This window comes from Prionailurus viverrinus, chromosome C2 (assembly GCF_022837055.1).
Source record: "Prionailurus viverrinus isolate Anna chromosome C2, UM_Priviv_1.0, whole genome shotgun sequence".
Classification (NCBI taxonomy): domain Eukaryota; kingdom Metazoa; phylum Chordata; class Mammalia; order Carnivora; family Felidae; genus Prionailurus; species Prionailurus viverrinus.
In genome coordinates this window covers 15,519,532-15,536,186 of record NC_062569.1, presented here as the reverse complement: position 1 = coordinate 15,536,186, position 16,655 = coordinate 15,519,532, and the positions used below count along the sequence as shown (strand labels likewise).

Sequence of the window (16,655 nt, the reverse complement as noted above, 5' to 3'; positions counted from 1 at the left end):
AAGGGGAAACACACCAGGAAAGCCTCCATTGGCAAAGGCTTTAGCTTTTGACCCAATAAATGTCACTTATAAATAACTTGCCAACATTATGCTTCTCTTTTCTATCTAAACTAAAACTTCTGTTCAAAACTTTGATTCAGGTTTTCATTCATTTAACATTCAACAAATACTTACTGAGTTTCTATATTCCATATTATTGACTCCCATTCATGAAATGTCTGCAGGTATATCACACAGAAACTTCTTAAAAGCACAGAAGCCCAGGCCCCACCCCAGGCCTACTGAATCAGGACCTACCTTTTAATAAGACCCACAGGTAATTAGTATGCATGTTAAAGTTTTAGAAGCATGGGGAACATTTGTTGTATGAATAAATAAAGGGATGGACAAGGAGCTGACTCACAAAAGCTTCTCAATCAGGATGAGCCAGCTTTGCTGTGTTTACAGAGGGAAAATTCCCCCAGTGCCATAAGTCACATGAACAGGCTTAGCACCAAGCACACTGGAAACTCTGATGCCTGGTACAGAATGGGCAGAGAAACAGGGAAAGTTGGCCCTCTGTAGGCTGAAGGGCTAAAGGATGGTACCCAAATATTATCCAAGTGGACATTGAAAACTTGGGCTTGATGTGAATGTCATTATCCAAGGGGTCACTCTGGTGTTTGGTGAGTAGCAGGCTCTGTGTGGGGTTTTAGGTGGTAAATATATTTGGGATTCCGGCAAATGTGTTGGGGTGGAAGGCCAGGCCAGGGCCTGGGTTACAGTCAGGCAGATAACTCCTAAAAGAGGGTTAGATGACAAGGCTGACAGAGGGTGTTAAGGGCTCTATCTGACACAAGTGACAGCCAGCAAGAACAATGCAAATCTCAGCAGCTACTGGTTGGGGAAGAGGTTTGGTGTGAATCTAAGCTTGCTGGTAACATACTGGCTGCCCCAGGCAGGAGGGGACCAAGGCTCAGAAGGCCTAAACTTACAGGGTCACAAAGGTGCAAGCTAGGAGTACAGTTTGGGAAAAGGCTGAGGCGTGCTCTGGCCCAAAGGAGAAGAGTGGTGGAGAGAAACATGGGCAGCAGCACTGCATAGAAACCAACACACTCCTTTGGAGAACAAAAGAGCTGGGTATTATAGAGGAAATAACAGGTATTACAATAACAGAGCTGGAAACTGACCACAGGGAAGGATATGTCTATTTTTCCTTTTTCACCGTTCCTACTTTGTCTACTATTACCCAGTGAGCTTTCTGACAAATGAAACACAAGAGCTATACAGACAGTTGTTCCCCAGGCTTCCCAACTCACTTTAATTATATTTCTTCCCTGCTAAAGTCTTTTGCTTAAGAGATGGTTTATCTAGGTGCCTCTGAGCAAACTGAGATGATGGAGTAGTGAGGCAGGAAAAGTTTGGCCAGAAATCTCTGTCAATGGTCAGACACAAATGCCTCCTGCTAAGACTAAGCCAAGTTCATAAGCATCTACTTTTTGTCTGCCAAAAATCCAGCTCCTCATTTTCCTTAGATTCTTCATTTCCCTGCTATCACTCTTGGATAACTGCTCCTTCCCACTGTCAAATCATGGTGTTCCATGGGCTCCTCTCCTCCGGTCTCCACAGATGGGCATCTAGTTTCCCTAGTCACAGTGATCAGCTCAAGGTCAGGCACATGATCCAGGCCAAAGCCAATCAGCATATCCCATTATCCTCTCTTCTCTCAGCTTAAGTACTGAACCTGTTGCCCAAATTGGTCTACTGAGACTTAATTCCACAATTTTTGTCGAACTGGTAAAGAAATCTTTCTGAAGGACTAGGAACTAGAAGGACATAATTTAGTGTTAGGGGAACCACTGTGGGAAGAGAACCTGTGTGGAAGTAAAATTGGGATGGAGGAGAACAAAACTCAGAAATGAGTGGCCAAAGGTGTCTGGGTAGCTTAGTCGGTTGAGCATCTGACTTGGGCTCAGGTCATGATTTCACTGCTTGTGAGTTCGAGCCCCGCGTCACACTCTGTGCTGACAGCTTGAAGGCTGGAGCCTGCTTTGGATTCCGTGTCTCCATCTCTCTCTGCTTCTTCCCTGCTCTTGCTCTCTCTTTCTCTCTCAAAAATTAATAAACATTAAAAAAAATTTTTTTTTAAATGAGCGTCCAAGAGAGAGAGAAAGAGATTGAGAAAGAGCAAAACAGAAGGTTTTGCTGATACATTCTGAGCCCTCGAATTTAGCAATGCCTAAAGCTTGTCCTATCCTGTATATTTCAATTAAATAAGCCAATAAGTTCCCTTTTACTCTTTGAACTAGTTGGTATTCTATCTCTTGTATTTAAGAGTTGAACAGGATGCTCAAGTATCAGCAGACCCTTCTGACACTGTCTCGCTGGAAAGGGTGTCTTCGGTGTTGGACATCCTTAAGGAGGCAGTGCTGGCTGGGGTGTTTTAAAAATAAGAAAACTTGTAAATTAGTCAGAAAGGCTATCCTTTAACCTCTGGGAAACTATAGGTTGATAAAACTGTTTTATTTACTTGATGTTTCCATGATTCACACATTATGGAACTATTTCTCATATGATAGCACCTTTAATCCTTATGGGAATACAGTAAGAAAAGCACTATTATCTCACAACATTGAGGTTCACAGCAGTGAAGTCATTCACCTTGGGTCATACAGCCAGAATATCTCTTTCACTTCATCTCTGAAAGGAAAACCTTTGGTCTGTTGTCTTTTTCTTTTCTTTTCTTTTCTTTTTTTTTTTTTAACCCATTGACTTTTAAAGACTACCCATTGATTTTTGAGCCTTTTAATTAGCAAGTATTACTTGGGAAACTGACAACAAGTCAAGAGGTTACATGAGCATGATCATCAAAGCACTTTATAGAAAGTTGGGTCCCACTGAAAACATTAAAAAGTGGGTTGAAGGGGCTCCTGGGTGGCTCAGTCAGTTAAGCGTTCACCTTTGGCTCAGGTCATGATCTCATGGTTTGTGAGTTCTAGTCCTGCATGGATTGGACAGCGCAGGGCCTGCTTCCAATCCTCTGTCCCTCCTTCTCTCTGCCCCTCCCTGTCTTGTATGCACAGGAGCGCACTCTCTCTCTATCTCTCTCGAAAAGAAATAAATATTTTAAAAAGTTGGGTTGGTCTGTGAGTATCCTGGGGTGGCTCAGGCTCCAGCAGTAGAACAATCATTGAAATGCTAGTGTGGTCTGCGTTCGTGCTTTTGTAAAGATTGAATAGATTTTCCCCCCCTATAACTACTTAAGGTATTCATCAGTAAGACACACAAAGCAGACATTAGGACCTAGAAGCAAAATGATACCATTAAATAAGACATGTAGAGAATTTTTTAAATCTCATAAATTGAGTCATCTTATCTTGATGGTATAAACTAAGGGTTTTACTTGCTGAATTCTGGGATTCTAGGTTTTCTTGTTTTGTTTTGTTTTTTTACCACTAGCTATTGGCTTCTTCACTTCCCTGAACCTTGTTTGTTTGTTTGTTCATTTCTACAATAATAATAGTTATAACCTTTTGCACAGTGGCTGTTAACGATGAATAGACATCTGGAAAGTGCTTTGCACAGTGCCTGCTATGCAGTAACCACTCAACCCATCTCTCCTGCCCCAGTACGAAGCACAGACTGTGAATTTTGAGGTGAGGATTTTAGAAATCACTCTCAGAAACTTACTGCTCTTGATAAATCGAGCACCTCTTTAAACTGATCTGATTACTGTTAAGTGAATGAAAGACTTTCTGATTCAGATATTACTGGTCAACTTTTTATTGGTGTGTTTGGTTTTTTAATCCATGTAATTCCGTAAAAAATTTTAAAATAGAAAGGCTAGCTAAAGATGAGGTCAGATTTTTGTTTTAAAGTTAGCAGTTCAGCTCTATTGTTTCCGAGGAAAACAACAAAAACAAAAATCTATTGTGCTATAAATGCTCCTGAGGTTGCTATGGGGTCTACTGGATGAAGTGAGAAAACAAATAATATTTCCATGATACTTCATATCCCTTACAGTAAAAAATACACATTAAAAATGTTTTTTAAAAATTAGGAGAAAGTGAAACAGAAGACAAGCTTTAACATTAAATAATATCAACAGTATTGACTCTTCAAGTCATTGTGTTAGACTAAAATAGTTTCCTGTGAGACACAGTGTTAAACAGGGTCAGCATTTACCCAACTCAGTCCAAATCTACAATAGGAAAAAAGGGAAAAATAATGAAAGAGATGAGTAGATAATTGGAATCATGGCCAACATAATGCTTCAACTGACCACTGAAAATGCTAACCAACAGGAAAAGGATTGGGAAGATTCTGTCCGCCTTCTGGAGGGATTGGTGGGGTGGTGTGTGTGTGTGTGTGTGTGTGTGTGTGTGTGTGTGTGTGTGTCTGTGCACATGCAGACAGGAGGGGGAAGGACTGGTATAGGGAGTAGAAGGGGCCAGGAAAGCGTTCCTAGTGACAGTTCTCCTACTGAATCCTTCAGGAACCGGTAGTGAGTGGTCTTTTCCTCCTATCTGGCGCCCTGTGGGCAAGCAGACCGTGAAGAACCAGTATTTCACTATCACCCCCTGCCTTTCTGCACCGCTGACTTTGGAAGACCCTTTCCAAACTGGAGCACCTGTTACCAAAATGCTAAGGATGCTACTGCTAAGGCCTAACCACGCAAGTATGAGAGGAACAAAATGGGACATGACAACCTTTGAAGACTGTCATAACAATTTTTTTCCAATGAAAATAGTTCCTAATGTGTCATGGAGAAGAGGTGCTGATAAGCATTTCAACAGAGTAGTTACTTGTTATGTAATTCATGCTGAAAGCTACATGTTTGTCATCAGAATTCATTTTTTGGAAAGGCAGAAGATACGATCATCTAAGAGATTCACAGTGGGATTCATAAGCAGAACTTGAAAGCATTTTAAAAATAAATTACCAGATACCAAGATGCTCTTAACTTGGTTGAGGTTATTTGAAAAAAAACCCCAAATATTCTCAAAGCAAAACTGGGGAAGGACACAGAAGAAAACCATCCTTCTCTCTTAGAGACCAAATGAGAGTCAGCTAGCCTTTCTTTCTAGGCAGCGGTGGATTGCCCCTCTACCCGAGTTATTCTGTGTGTGGAAGACCTCTTACTCTCTGCCTAAGTTTCTCTCTCCTTCCTGTGACTCCCTTTGTTGAAATTCTGACCTCATTTGATATACAATATAATAACAGAATTGCAGCGGCAGGGGTGAGAGCGTAGGTGACTCCCTAGGGATGGGAAGGAATGCCTCCAAGCCATTTTAGGAGGCCAGGGAGGTGCCACAGCACTGTAAACCTGTCCTGTCTTCAAGCTGCTAACCCGTGTCATCCTGCTGGCAGCCAGAGTACCCACTGGCCCCCCGTAGGGAGAGGAGGCCGGGAGAGTGCAGTCACCACGCCTAGTTTAATTCCTGCTTAGTGGGAATTCTACACTAGGACACATCACAGTAACACCAACCATATCCTTGGGCACATGTACCTTTGGGAGATTGTCAATCCATGCTCCTCATCACAGAAATATTAAGCTAGTTTTAATTTACCAAGCCATTTATATTCTGCCATTGCCTTGCGTGGTCTTCCCTAGAAGCCTATCCAGAGACATGGGATGGATTTATCAGGAAATGTTGCCGGGAAAACTGATGAGTGGGGAGGTGAAGCAGGGACCGGAAGGAAGCCAGGCTAGGATACTTTACCGGACACAGTGACGCGGAGGGGGACAGGCTCAGTTCTGCCAGAGAAACAGTGAGACAGCGAAGGGCATACCTCAGAGCTGTCCCAGGTGGGGGAGAGGGCGCTGGAGGATTCGTTCCCCTGAGCGTCTCTGTAAGTGGTTAAGGCCAGCCTCTGGAGAATGAAGTTCTGGATGTTACCAGTGCCAGGAGACAGAGCCGGCTCCCGCAACCACAGGACGGTTCCCACCAAAGAGACACAGACGCGGACTGTCGGGAGGAGAAAGTGCACAGGAGGCCACATGCACAGAAATCGTCCAGGGTCTGTGGGTCTGGGCGGACACAGGCTGACATGGCTCCGAGCGCTTACGTCTATTGTGGTGTTTAATTTTTACATCAAGCCTAGGCCCAATAAGCTTTGAAAGTGCAATCTACTGGTACTTCCCTTACATGGACGGGGAAGCTAAGCCTTCAAGAGGTTAAGTCCTTGCTCTGGAGTCATCCAAATAGAAAATCATGGAGCTAGCATTCAAACCCAACTGCTCAATCATGTTTACCTTTTGCCTCGTGTGCAAATAAATTTAGGGAATTTGGGGCCTTAAGTGATTTGTTTCTTGATCCTTGAACAATTCACAATATGTGTACCTATATCCTCATCGTGAAAATTACAACTGTTTTCCTGCATTACATAAACAACATTTTTGCACGTACCAAAGATGGTTAAAACATCTGCAGCAACACTGCATTGGCTCAAGAGATAAAACCAGTACACGAGCAAAATGAATTCATGCCATTTTGGTCTTCGTATAGTATGGTAGCAAATTAAATCTGCATGATAGGGGCAGCTTCATATAAAGCTTATATAAAGAGCAAAACAAATTATGTGCTCAATCTTGAGAAGAGGGATGGAATCTTAAAATTTGGGCGACATTTTCATTTCTTCATTGCTTATGATATATTAAGATCGCAGCTCGTAGCTATATCCAGCTATACTCTATAATTCGCTTCTTTAATTCCTGTTCTCTGCCATAGAAACATAATCACCAAGAACAATCAATTTGTGCCCATTTGGTAAAGAACTGAAATGAGAAAAGCAGATCGCCCCGCACAGAGTTTGAAGGATGTGGTGTTCCCGAAAGCCTCTCTGGCTTCTAGAAGAACAATTTCCATTCCTGCTTCTCATGCCAATGACTGAGGTTTGTGGGTCTGTTGGCTGGGTTAGATCTGGTCTTCAAATAGCCTGCTGGAAACATCTGAGTCCTGGGATGGGGACTGGAAATGTTCTGGAAGTCAGGTCCTATAGTCTGAGGTCATGTTCACTTCACATAATTCCTCTCCAGGTATGTTGATACTGTGATATTTCATATCCCGTGGCCCCAATTGTCCAGATCTCCCTATATCTGTGCCCTTTAGTATTGCACTCCGTGGCAGACATACCCCTCAGGTGACCTCAGTGACCCATTTCCTTGTATAATCCCCTGCCTCTGAATGCAGGCTGTGTCTGTGACTTGTTTGTAATAACTAGAATCTGGGAAGGTGACAGGATGTCACTCTCCTAATTTGGTTCTGTTATAAAAACTCTCTTAGTTGACAACGGGGAGAGAAAGAGATCAACTCTGACCAGCAGAAACGAGCTGCCTTGATGTGAACTGTCTATGGGCAGGGCCGTGGGGCAGGGGACTTCAGGTGACCTCTAGTTGCTGAGGACTGCAGTCCTACAAATACAAGGAACTGAAGTTGGCCAATAATCAGATGATCTTGGAAGAGGATCCCAAGGTTTGAGTGACACCCAGCCCCCCTCCCACACTTTGATTCCAGCCTATGAGAGGACCCTGTTTAAAACATGCTCAAACTCCTGATCTACAGAAATTTCAAGACACAGAATTTCTGTTGTTTCTAACTGCTAAGTTGATAGCAATTTTTTCCACGCCAATAAAAACCTGATGTACCTCCCCACGCTAATGTCAGATTTGCCCATGTGATCTGCTTTGGCCAATAGGATTTGGGAAAATCTGATGCAGGTAGAGTCTCGACAAGGGGGTCACTGCTTTCCACATTGGCTCTTGTTACTGCCACAAAACACATCTGGACTAGGTTGCCAGGAGGGTGAGAGACACATGGAGGAGAGCTGACCTTTCCCACTGGGTCCATCGGGACCATCCAGAACCAGGCAACCAGTCTGCTGACCAGGCAGGCACGAGGGAGCCCAGCAGAAGTCAGCCAAGCCCAGCTCAGATCAGCAGAATACCCAGCTGACCTACAGACTCACGAGAAATAATAAATGTTGTCATTTTAAGGCACTAAGTTTTGAAGTACTCACTATTCAACATGGGGGACAGCACATAGTTGCCACCAACTAAAGCTGCGGAACATATTTGAGCATAAACGTATATACGATCACCTTTTTGGAACTTTTTTTTTTAATCAAAAGGCTTCTAAGCATAAAGGAGAGATTTAGGAGAGCTGGTGAGGGAAAAGCAATGACCATTTGCTATAAACCCTTGACAAAAGAGAGATTCTTTTTCCATAAGATTGAAAATTCATTTTTAATTTTCTTTAGCATCTTACAGAGCATATTTAAGCAATAGCAAAAATAAAGGCCACTCGCATCTTTTATATAAATCTTTCATAGAGGCATGGCATTTCTCTTCTCTTCCAGGGCCCCCAACTTCGTTACTTCAGAGTCTCAGTACACTCACACCAGAGGTTTTGTTGGAGTTTGGGGAGGACGGAATCATGTGCAGAGAAAGAAGTCCATCATCCTTCTGCCTTCCCTACCACGTACCACCACAGAACTCCGAACATTCCCTCTAACAACGCGGGCTCCCTGCAGGTAACCTTCTAACAGTCTTCTCTTCCGGTAGGAATGGGAGTGGAGGTAGGGCCAGACAGCAGAGAGGCCTGTGGGTGGGACTGGAACAGAAAAGGACCTGCTCCTAGAAGCTAAGGGGGAAAAAAGCAAATGAAAGGTACTTTCCCATTCTGTGGGCACTGAGGACCTGTGGTGGTCCAGAACACGGAAGCTCCGGGCAACATGACATTAGGGGCTGTACTTTTTCTCAGAGGACAGCTCTGTCCTTTTTGATCGCCACAGACTCACCACTGGGAACAACAGAATACAGGAAGCATCGTAACTCAGTTTTGATCCACTAAATGTCAGTACACAGAATGCACTTAAAAGATGGTCCTTTGGAGTGATTTTTGTTTCCCATTTTGGAAGAGCAACACGATGGCATCTTTCCGTAGCCTGATTATCAACTGGTTTGTTTGCAAACAACTGAAATACCTTGAAATGCTTCTTTCTGATCTAGCCAAGTGTAAATGTATTCAAGTCTGCCTGCATTTATCTATAGAACATCCACACATATTTCTGGTAAAATTTATTTTGTCAAACGAAACAGGCCTAAGGCCATGGATGAAAGATGGGGAAGCAAACGTGGTACCAGTGGCAGAGGGCAGAACCACAAGACAAAACTGTGTCCCTGAGGAGCCTAATGTCTTCAGAATGCTTCACAGGGACCCTGTCCTAAGGTCTGGACCAACACGTTACTAGGGAGCCTTAGGGGCCCATGTGCTACTCGCTGGGGTTTTCAGCTCACAGGTGACAGTGATCAGTCGATCAGTAACTGCACGTGGGGGAAGACACCTGATCCAGGAGACTCAGAGGCAGGAATCAGTGAAGCATCGGGAACTGCCTGGCCTCCTGCCAACCGCCCACCATCCTGTGACTGGGCTGCTGGTAGATGCCGGGCTCTGGGACACCCCTTGCCTTCCACTTGCCCTGTGACTTCTCAGTTTTTATTTGTAGATTGTCCTACCTCTTTGAAAGAGTCATCTTTTATCCTTAACAAGTTAGGACTTCACTTCTGAGTACTTCTATTTATATGCCTCCCTCAATGCTATGTGGGGTTCATACAAATACTTCACACATTCCTTCTTGATATAAGGTATCCTTAAACCAGCTCCATTACCTTCCAAATTTACTGAAGTATGAGGTAAACATACTTGTATGAAGGGCAAGGAGAGCTAAAATTTAACAGCCATTCGTAAGCATTCTATTTCTTTCCAGAATTCTGACTCAAGTGGTGCTTGAAACGTGGAACTGAATCACGGATTAAGAATATTATTTTCTAAGTGACCTCTGCAGTCTGACTTACAGGTGCTAAGGCCTTAAAGCTTTGGTTCCTCTTGGTTTGTTATTCTAGTCCAAACCTCTCTCCGCTTGTTTTATGGGACCAGTTCATGACATGTTTGCAGAAACGTCAGCTCATTTTTCATTTGTGAGCTCACCAGATCAATTCCAAGCATCTGTCCAGACTTGCTGATTACCTGGTTTTCTATAAACAACAAAACTTCTATCTCTGTTCAGAGGAAACAAAGGGAAGCTACCTCCAAATGACAGCCTTTAAACAGTCACATATTAGCTGTAATGAATGCACTTCTGCTACCTCTAAATACAATTCCTGGGTACAGAGAAGAGCTTCATAGTATGAAATGGGAAAAAGAGGCCACTTGCTACAGGTTGAGGAATAATATTCAAGCTTCAATTGAGAAGAGAGTTCACTTTTAGGATAAAAATCAATGAATTTTTAAATTTAAAAATCGGTTCATTACTACATATATGTAGTAAAAAAAAAAAAATCAAACATAGCTCACATCCCAACTATGCTGTTACACTCCTAGGGTGTGTGATCTCCATTTTGAAAACAACTGTTGCCCATGGACCCAGAGGACATGTAAATTTGCAATATCCATCAGTCACTCCGTCAAAATCATAAAATCCTTCCTGTCCCTGTTGCAGATCTCAAAGCAACATCACGGCAGGAATGTAATCAAGCATAACAGTCATATTTACAATATGCAATTTAACTGCAATGACACACATAAGAACCTCTTTATCGCAAAGTTTCCCTGAGACATTTGTGTCTTCCTATCAATATGAAAAATAGCGTCTAAGGGTAAGCAGCACACTTCAGTGGGAAAAATAATCTATCCCAAACCCTGTTCATTTCCATCAAAGGATACTATCTGAAAGATATAAAGGTACATAAAATATACTTATTATCACATGTAGTTGTTGAACATGAAGAATTTCATGTTTTGATGGAATTTCACCCCCAAGAGACAAGGTCAGTACATGATAGCTGCATCTCCGCGGTGCTGAAGACGTGCTTCACCCTGATTCCTTTGCATTGCCTCTCCAGCTGATTTCTGTATTGTGAATACACACCATAGAAAAAGTGAAAGGCAAACAATAAAAGTACCTTACAAAGAAGTATTTCCCACCTTCCAATAGAAGCCGAAGCCATTTCTAAAGGAATCCAACATATTTACTGCACGTGGTCCCTCGTCATTCCAAAGAAGAGAGAGAAATAGCAATAAAAATATTTTGCGATTCAGCAAATCAACCAGAGGGATGTGGATTCTATGCATATTAATACTGACGGAATTGACTACACATTATTGCCCTCACACATCTTAGATATGAGTGGTGAAAAACTGATGCTATTGCTCGAATTGCATGTAATCAACTGGTCCTGTATTTGTTTTTGATCATCAAAATTCATGGTATTTAATAAGTCATAGATGGTACCTCTAAGAAGACCTTGACTCCCACTCAGTTCCATCATTTGGGTTAACTTCATAACAGCATTTCTTAATTAGGGTCTGCTTTAGAATGCCCACGCTGTGTACCCTGCCCGGTGTCACACAAGTGTCCACATTATACCCAAACAGCCTTTCTCTAGCAAGTTCCTGAAATTCGCCCATGAGCACTGGGTCCACTGTCCACGTTACTATTCCTTAGGGACCTCCAATTACATATCAAATATCTGGAAGAAGACAAGGTTAACAACCGGCAAGCACATGTGACTGCTGCAGTCACTTCCCTGAAAATGGAACATTCTGCTTTTAAAAAGCAAATTCAGGTTTCAAGTGCACACGTGCAGAGTTGGTAGATCAAAACACAATTAACTGAGGCATGTGTGTATCCAAAGTGATCTGAAAAGTCTGATTCAGATTCTGTCCTATACAAATATTCAGTGACAGAGAGTTAGATGGGGATTTCATTGCACAACAAATAATTAACAATTATATACAAGAGAAAAAGAAAAAATTTAAATGTAATCAAGAAAAAACTATGAGGCCGATTACACTCAACAACTTCTTTGCACTACAACGCAGTTCAGAGTGAAAACAAAATGATCATTCTTGTTCTTTTGTGACGACAGGGGACTCCTGGTTGGAGAGTTAGAAAGTGAGAGCTTTTGAAAAGGTAACATCACGGTTGGGATGAGACTCCATACCCAAAAGGGATCCCTTCCCAGTGCCTAACTTTCTCTTGGAGGCCTGCCCTTGCACCGGGAGAATGTGGATCCAGTGACTGGTAGTTTAAGGAGGGAATCAAATAAAACACATTCATGACTTTGGCAAAAGAATGCATCTGTCAGCATAGAGGTGACAGGCCTAAAGCTGCTGTTGAACAGGACATCCATGTGTTTACCTTTGTTAATCTGTACTGGCTTCTAGAATAATAAATGCCATTTCTATGGTCTAAAAGAAATAGATGGAAACATTTTGCTCCCTTTCTGGTCAATAAGGGCAACTGTATGCATTTGAAAATACCTTTAAATAAATCATTTCTTTTTTTTTTCTTTTTTATTTTTTTTACTAAGGTGTGACCTCTGACTACTCTTCTCTTCTAAATGTTGTTGAGCATATATTATCATTTGAGAAAGAACTTTATTGTTCAAACTTTCACCCACAGCTTGGTTTCTTTCCAGGTGTTGGCTTCTATCACAATTACAATTTATGCCCCTGTAGGCCTGTGCCTCCTACACAGTGAGGAAAGGTGCCCATTCCATACAGGAACAGATATAAAAAATAATAGTGCAAGTTCAAATTCAGTTGGGATGGAAATAAAATTTTACCTGGGTATGTCAACAAAATCATAGCATTTTAATTCTACACATAAATTTCACATATGGATGGAATTGGTTTGAAGGCTGAAACTGACATTTTTCATTACTGTAATTGCATCTGTTATTTAAAATTACAGTGTATTTGTAATCCTTAATTTGGCTTAAAGACAAAGATTCGTTGGCAATTTTCAAAGGCATTAGTTAAAGGACATTTGGATATCTTTTAAGTTTTGGATGTACAAATTGTAAAAATAGTATGGATTCACATTACGAGATTTTCCATACTATACAAAAGGTTCTTAGGTTTCAGTCACTGTAAAATATATTGAACTAAATCCTGTTCAATGATGCTAAAAATATATCAGTGTAAATAAAGATACCAGAACTCAGTGAGAAGTAAATAAAAAGCAGAATTCCAGCTTTCAGATGACTAATTACATAGAATTAGAATGCCCTTTAAGCAGTTAGAAGTGCAGTCTGACTTGGCACTAAGGGCACGTCTTGGTGATCCACCAGTGAACAGAAGCCAGTTGAAGAGATTTTAGCCCAATAAGAATCTAGAGAATTTTCATCGTAAAGTCTCCCTACAAAGGAACGAAACACTATCTGGCGTTCTGATTTCTTATGTTTTTAGGGATGTCTCGGTGAATAAAGAAGGGACTTATATTTCATTATATAGCGTATTTTCATTTCAAATTCTCAAATAATAAAAACTGTAAAACAATGGGGCTAATTTTAGTAAGAAGGGAATTAGAATAAGGAATATTGCATCTCTTTCATAGATTCCATGAAGTCTTCAAAGTGCTCTAAAAACACTATAAGTTTGATTAGCAGCAAAGCATTAGCCTAATCAAAACCTCTCCTCCCTCCCCCCTTCTATATGTATATAGACATTGTACAGCAATATATTCTATTAGTGTAGCTTACATCCGACAATTTGACAGTTATTCCCAGAGGCTGTGCAAGGTTACAAATACTGTCTACTGTCTTCAGACCACTAGCACCCAAGTGGTTAAGAGAGAACCAATCCTTTCCTTAAAACAACAAAAACAACAATAAAATTCAATCTGAATTTTCTGAATTTCTTTTAAAGTAAAAAAAAAAAATGGGGGAATACAGTGAATCACCCAATATATTATTACTCTGGGGCCTGTAATTTTCTCTCTCTAAAACTATTTTTATACATGGAAGGCTAGATGCCTTTAAACGTAGTTTCGGCAACTCTAAATATAAAATATTCCGTTGAAAAATATGACTTTTTGTGTGTGTGTGTGTGTTTGTTTTGTTTTCTCTTGTTTTTTAATGTGGAGGAAAAGTTCTGTGCGGAGCGAGTTTTCTTCCCACAGATGAATTTTGCAGCATTTTCTCCCAGCAGCACGCCGAGAGCCCTGTCCTCTCGTGCCTGCTGGATGCGAGGAGCAGAGCCTTCCCACACTGCTGCGGCCACGTAACCTAGCACAGGACCTCCAGAAAGAGGCCTTGCAGGTGCCATGGCAGCTCGGTCTTTTCTTTTCCACACCCTTCCAGCAGCTCCCAATCCCTGGGCATCTGGTTGAGCTGAAGTCCAGAACCTGAGCTTCACTAGGAAAACCAAGTCTGTTCAAAATGCAGAGTTTTCATCTTTTGGTTGGGTGATTCTTGGTCCCCCATGGATAGGAGTGATATCTAGAAGATTCAAAAGTGCAAAGAGTTTGCTGTAGTCACACATATTTGATTTCACACATTCAATTTCAAAAGCAGTAGCTCAGGTGTGTGTGTGTGTGTGTGTGTGTGTGTGTACAAATCACCGTGAAGAAAAGATGATTCTAAAACAAAATAGGATGGGGGATTTCTAGAAAGTCACCTTTTTGCTGAAGTTCAGTGCTAACTGGATCTTTCTCAAATTATAAACTCAATTAGAAATGATAGCCCTTGAGAGAAGAAAATAAACACCCAAAGTAGCTTGTGCTTTTAAACATCTAATTTACATGTTACCGGTTCATTGGGGGAAAAAGCAATGCAAAGCACAGATTTTTTTTATCTTGCAAATTTTACTTCTCAATACAGATTGCATTGTTAAAAATGGTGATATGTGCCCCTAAGTATATAAGGATGATATGCTTGCCATTTATTCACTCACAGGATTCAAGCAATTTTACTCTCACAAATACCAATGATAATATTAAGTCATGCTAAGCTGTCTCCTTCTGGTAAGTAAGCTAAATGTTTATGAATGTAAAATATAATTAATCATACATCCTGCAAATGATGAAGAATACAGTGTGCTTCAGGCTGGCCAAGCCTGTTTTGACCTCGTTTCATTTTCTTTATACTACTTTCTTCCTCTCAACTCATTCTACTTCCTCTTCCTGGAAGCCCAGAAATGAAGGATTCACCATTTTGCTGAGGGCTCCTTGCTGCTATGTCTCTTTCTGTTACTATTTCCTTTCCCTACCACAACATTTTGTGCCCAAGACGGTCTTCCTAACCGACTGTCCAAGCAGTCTCCCCTTTATTTAAACAGTTGCAGAAACTGTCCCTAGAGAGAGCTAAGAGATGGATTATGGCTTCATCCTGAGGCTGTCCATCTGATAATGGTATCTCTCTATCCCTGACTAAATGGTCACTCTATGGCCGAAGCTAAAAGCATGCTATATCTTGGCTTCATGCTTTCACTGCTGACGTAAGTTTGAACTGACTGTCTGAAGTTGTAAACTTCAGTAATACAGAAACTATGTATGCACTTCTCGGTGTGGTGCTTGACCAAGATCACTAGTAACATTCTGCAATGATGATGACAATGGCAATGAGAGCAACAGCAGATCTGGGCAGGTGCTGGTGACTTTCGGGGAGTTAAAGTAATGTTTCCCACTTCCAACCACATGTGAAAGATTGAAGAAACACTGGGCTAAACAAGGCCAACAGATTTCTTCCTTACAGCACATCTCAGACTCTGTGATATGGTAACGTGTGTCACCATCCTCTGAAAATGGAAAACTGTCCTTTCACAGTTTCCCAGATATGTTTGATCACAAAATTTTATTTTTCAGGGAACATCTATTAGCATCTGTGAGAATATTGGCTAGTCTATGGAACCAATTAAGGGAATACACTCCAGTGACTCTAAATACTAGTGCAAAATAAATAGATAAATACATACATACATACTAGTACATGTCCAGTGATATTTAGCATCCTCCATCCTCTGACTACAGAAAAATCATCACTGACATGGCTGATTTGATTCATATTTGGAATTATGTGTGTTTCCAGCTTGTGAACTATTAGGTGCTTCTAAGTGGAAGCTGACTTTCTGGGTAATTAATTTGGAACACCCATAAACAAGTAGTTTAGGCACAACCAGGGGTTCTTTTTACTAGTAAACTGTGAGGAGTCTTCCCTCAAGGTATACTCTATCATTGTTATTAGAAGATGAAAAGGGAATATCATGGCTGTAAGAATTTTTAAATGGCTGCTTCATTTTACTTTGGAGCATTTTAAGAATATTTTACGTATGTCCTATCCAACGTATGTTGCTTGAACTTGACCATTTAAGTCATGTCTCCATAGTCTATTCACTATTCTGAATAAAACTGTAAATAATTTTTGGTCTTTGTTACTAGGCATCTCGTCATCTATTCATCGTAATAACAAAATGTGCGATGTCTTTTAATATAGGAGTGCATATTTGAAAGTAGAAATAATGTTTGAATTTTTTAAAACTTAGTGACAGAACTTAAAAAGGATAAAAGCGAATTTAAAAATAAGACTACGACTAAATTTTTTAGGGAAAAATAAGAGCTCTTGTAAGAGCTTCCCAACTTCCTTACACACCTGGTTTTTCATTGACATTTAGTTTATTTTCTGCCAAAGTATGAAGCCATTCATGGCCCGTGATCCTGAGTCTCTGAGAATATGTAGATAAATCATGACAAAAATGACTTTTGCCCCCACTCTAAGCCAAAGGCACTTAAAATAATAAGGGGCTAAGAGTCAAGAACAAAGACACTCATTCTATTCATGGAAAGTTGGATGTACTCGACCCAAATTGAAAATGAAAATTCAAAATCTCTCCAAG

General features: G+C 41.0%; 1 protein-coding gene across 6 annotated transcripts in view; it reads right to left on the bottom strand.

The window, feature by feature from the left end:
• Positions 1-8,929: 8,929 nt before the first annotated feature.
• The window catches only part of NEK10 (NIMA related kinase 10), a 230,098-nt gene continuing 222,372 nt past the window's right edge, over positions 8,930-16,655 (bottom strand). For all 6 annotated transcript variants that reach the window (XM_047875604.1, XM_047875605.1, XM_047875603.1 and 3 more), the window contains one exon: positions 8,930-14,263. In XM_047875604.1, coding sequence (XP_047731560.1) covers positions 14,215-14,263 — 49 coding nt within the window. In that variant the 3' untranslated portion in view covers positions 8,930-14,214. The remainder of the gene's footprint in view (positions 14,264-16,655) is intronic.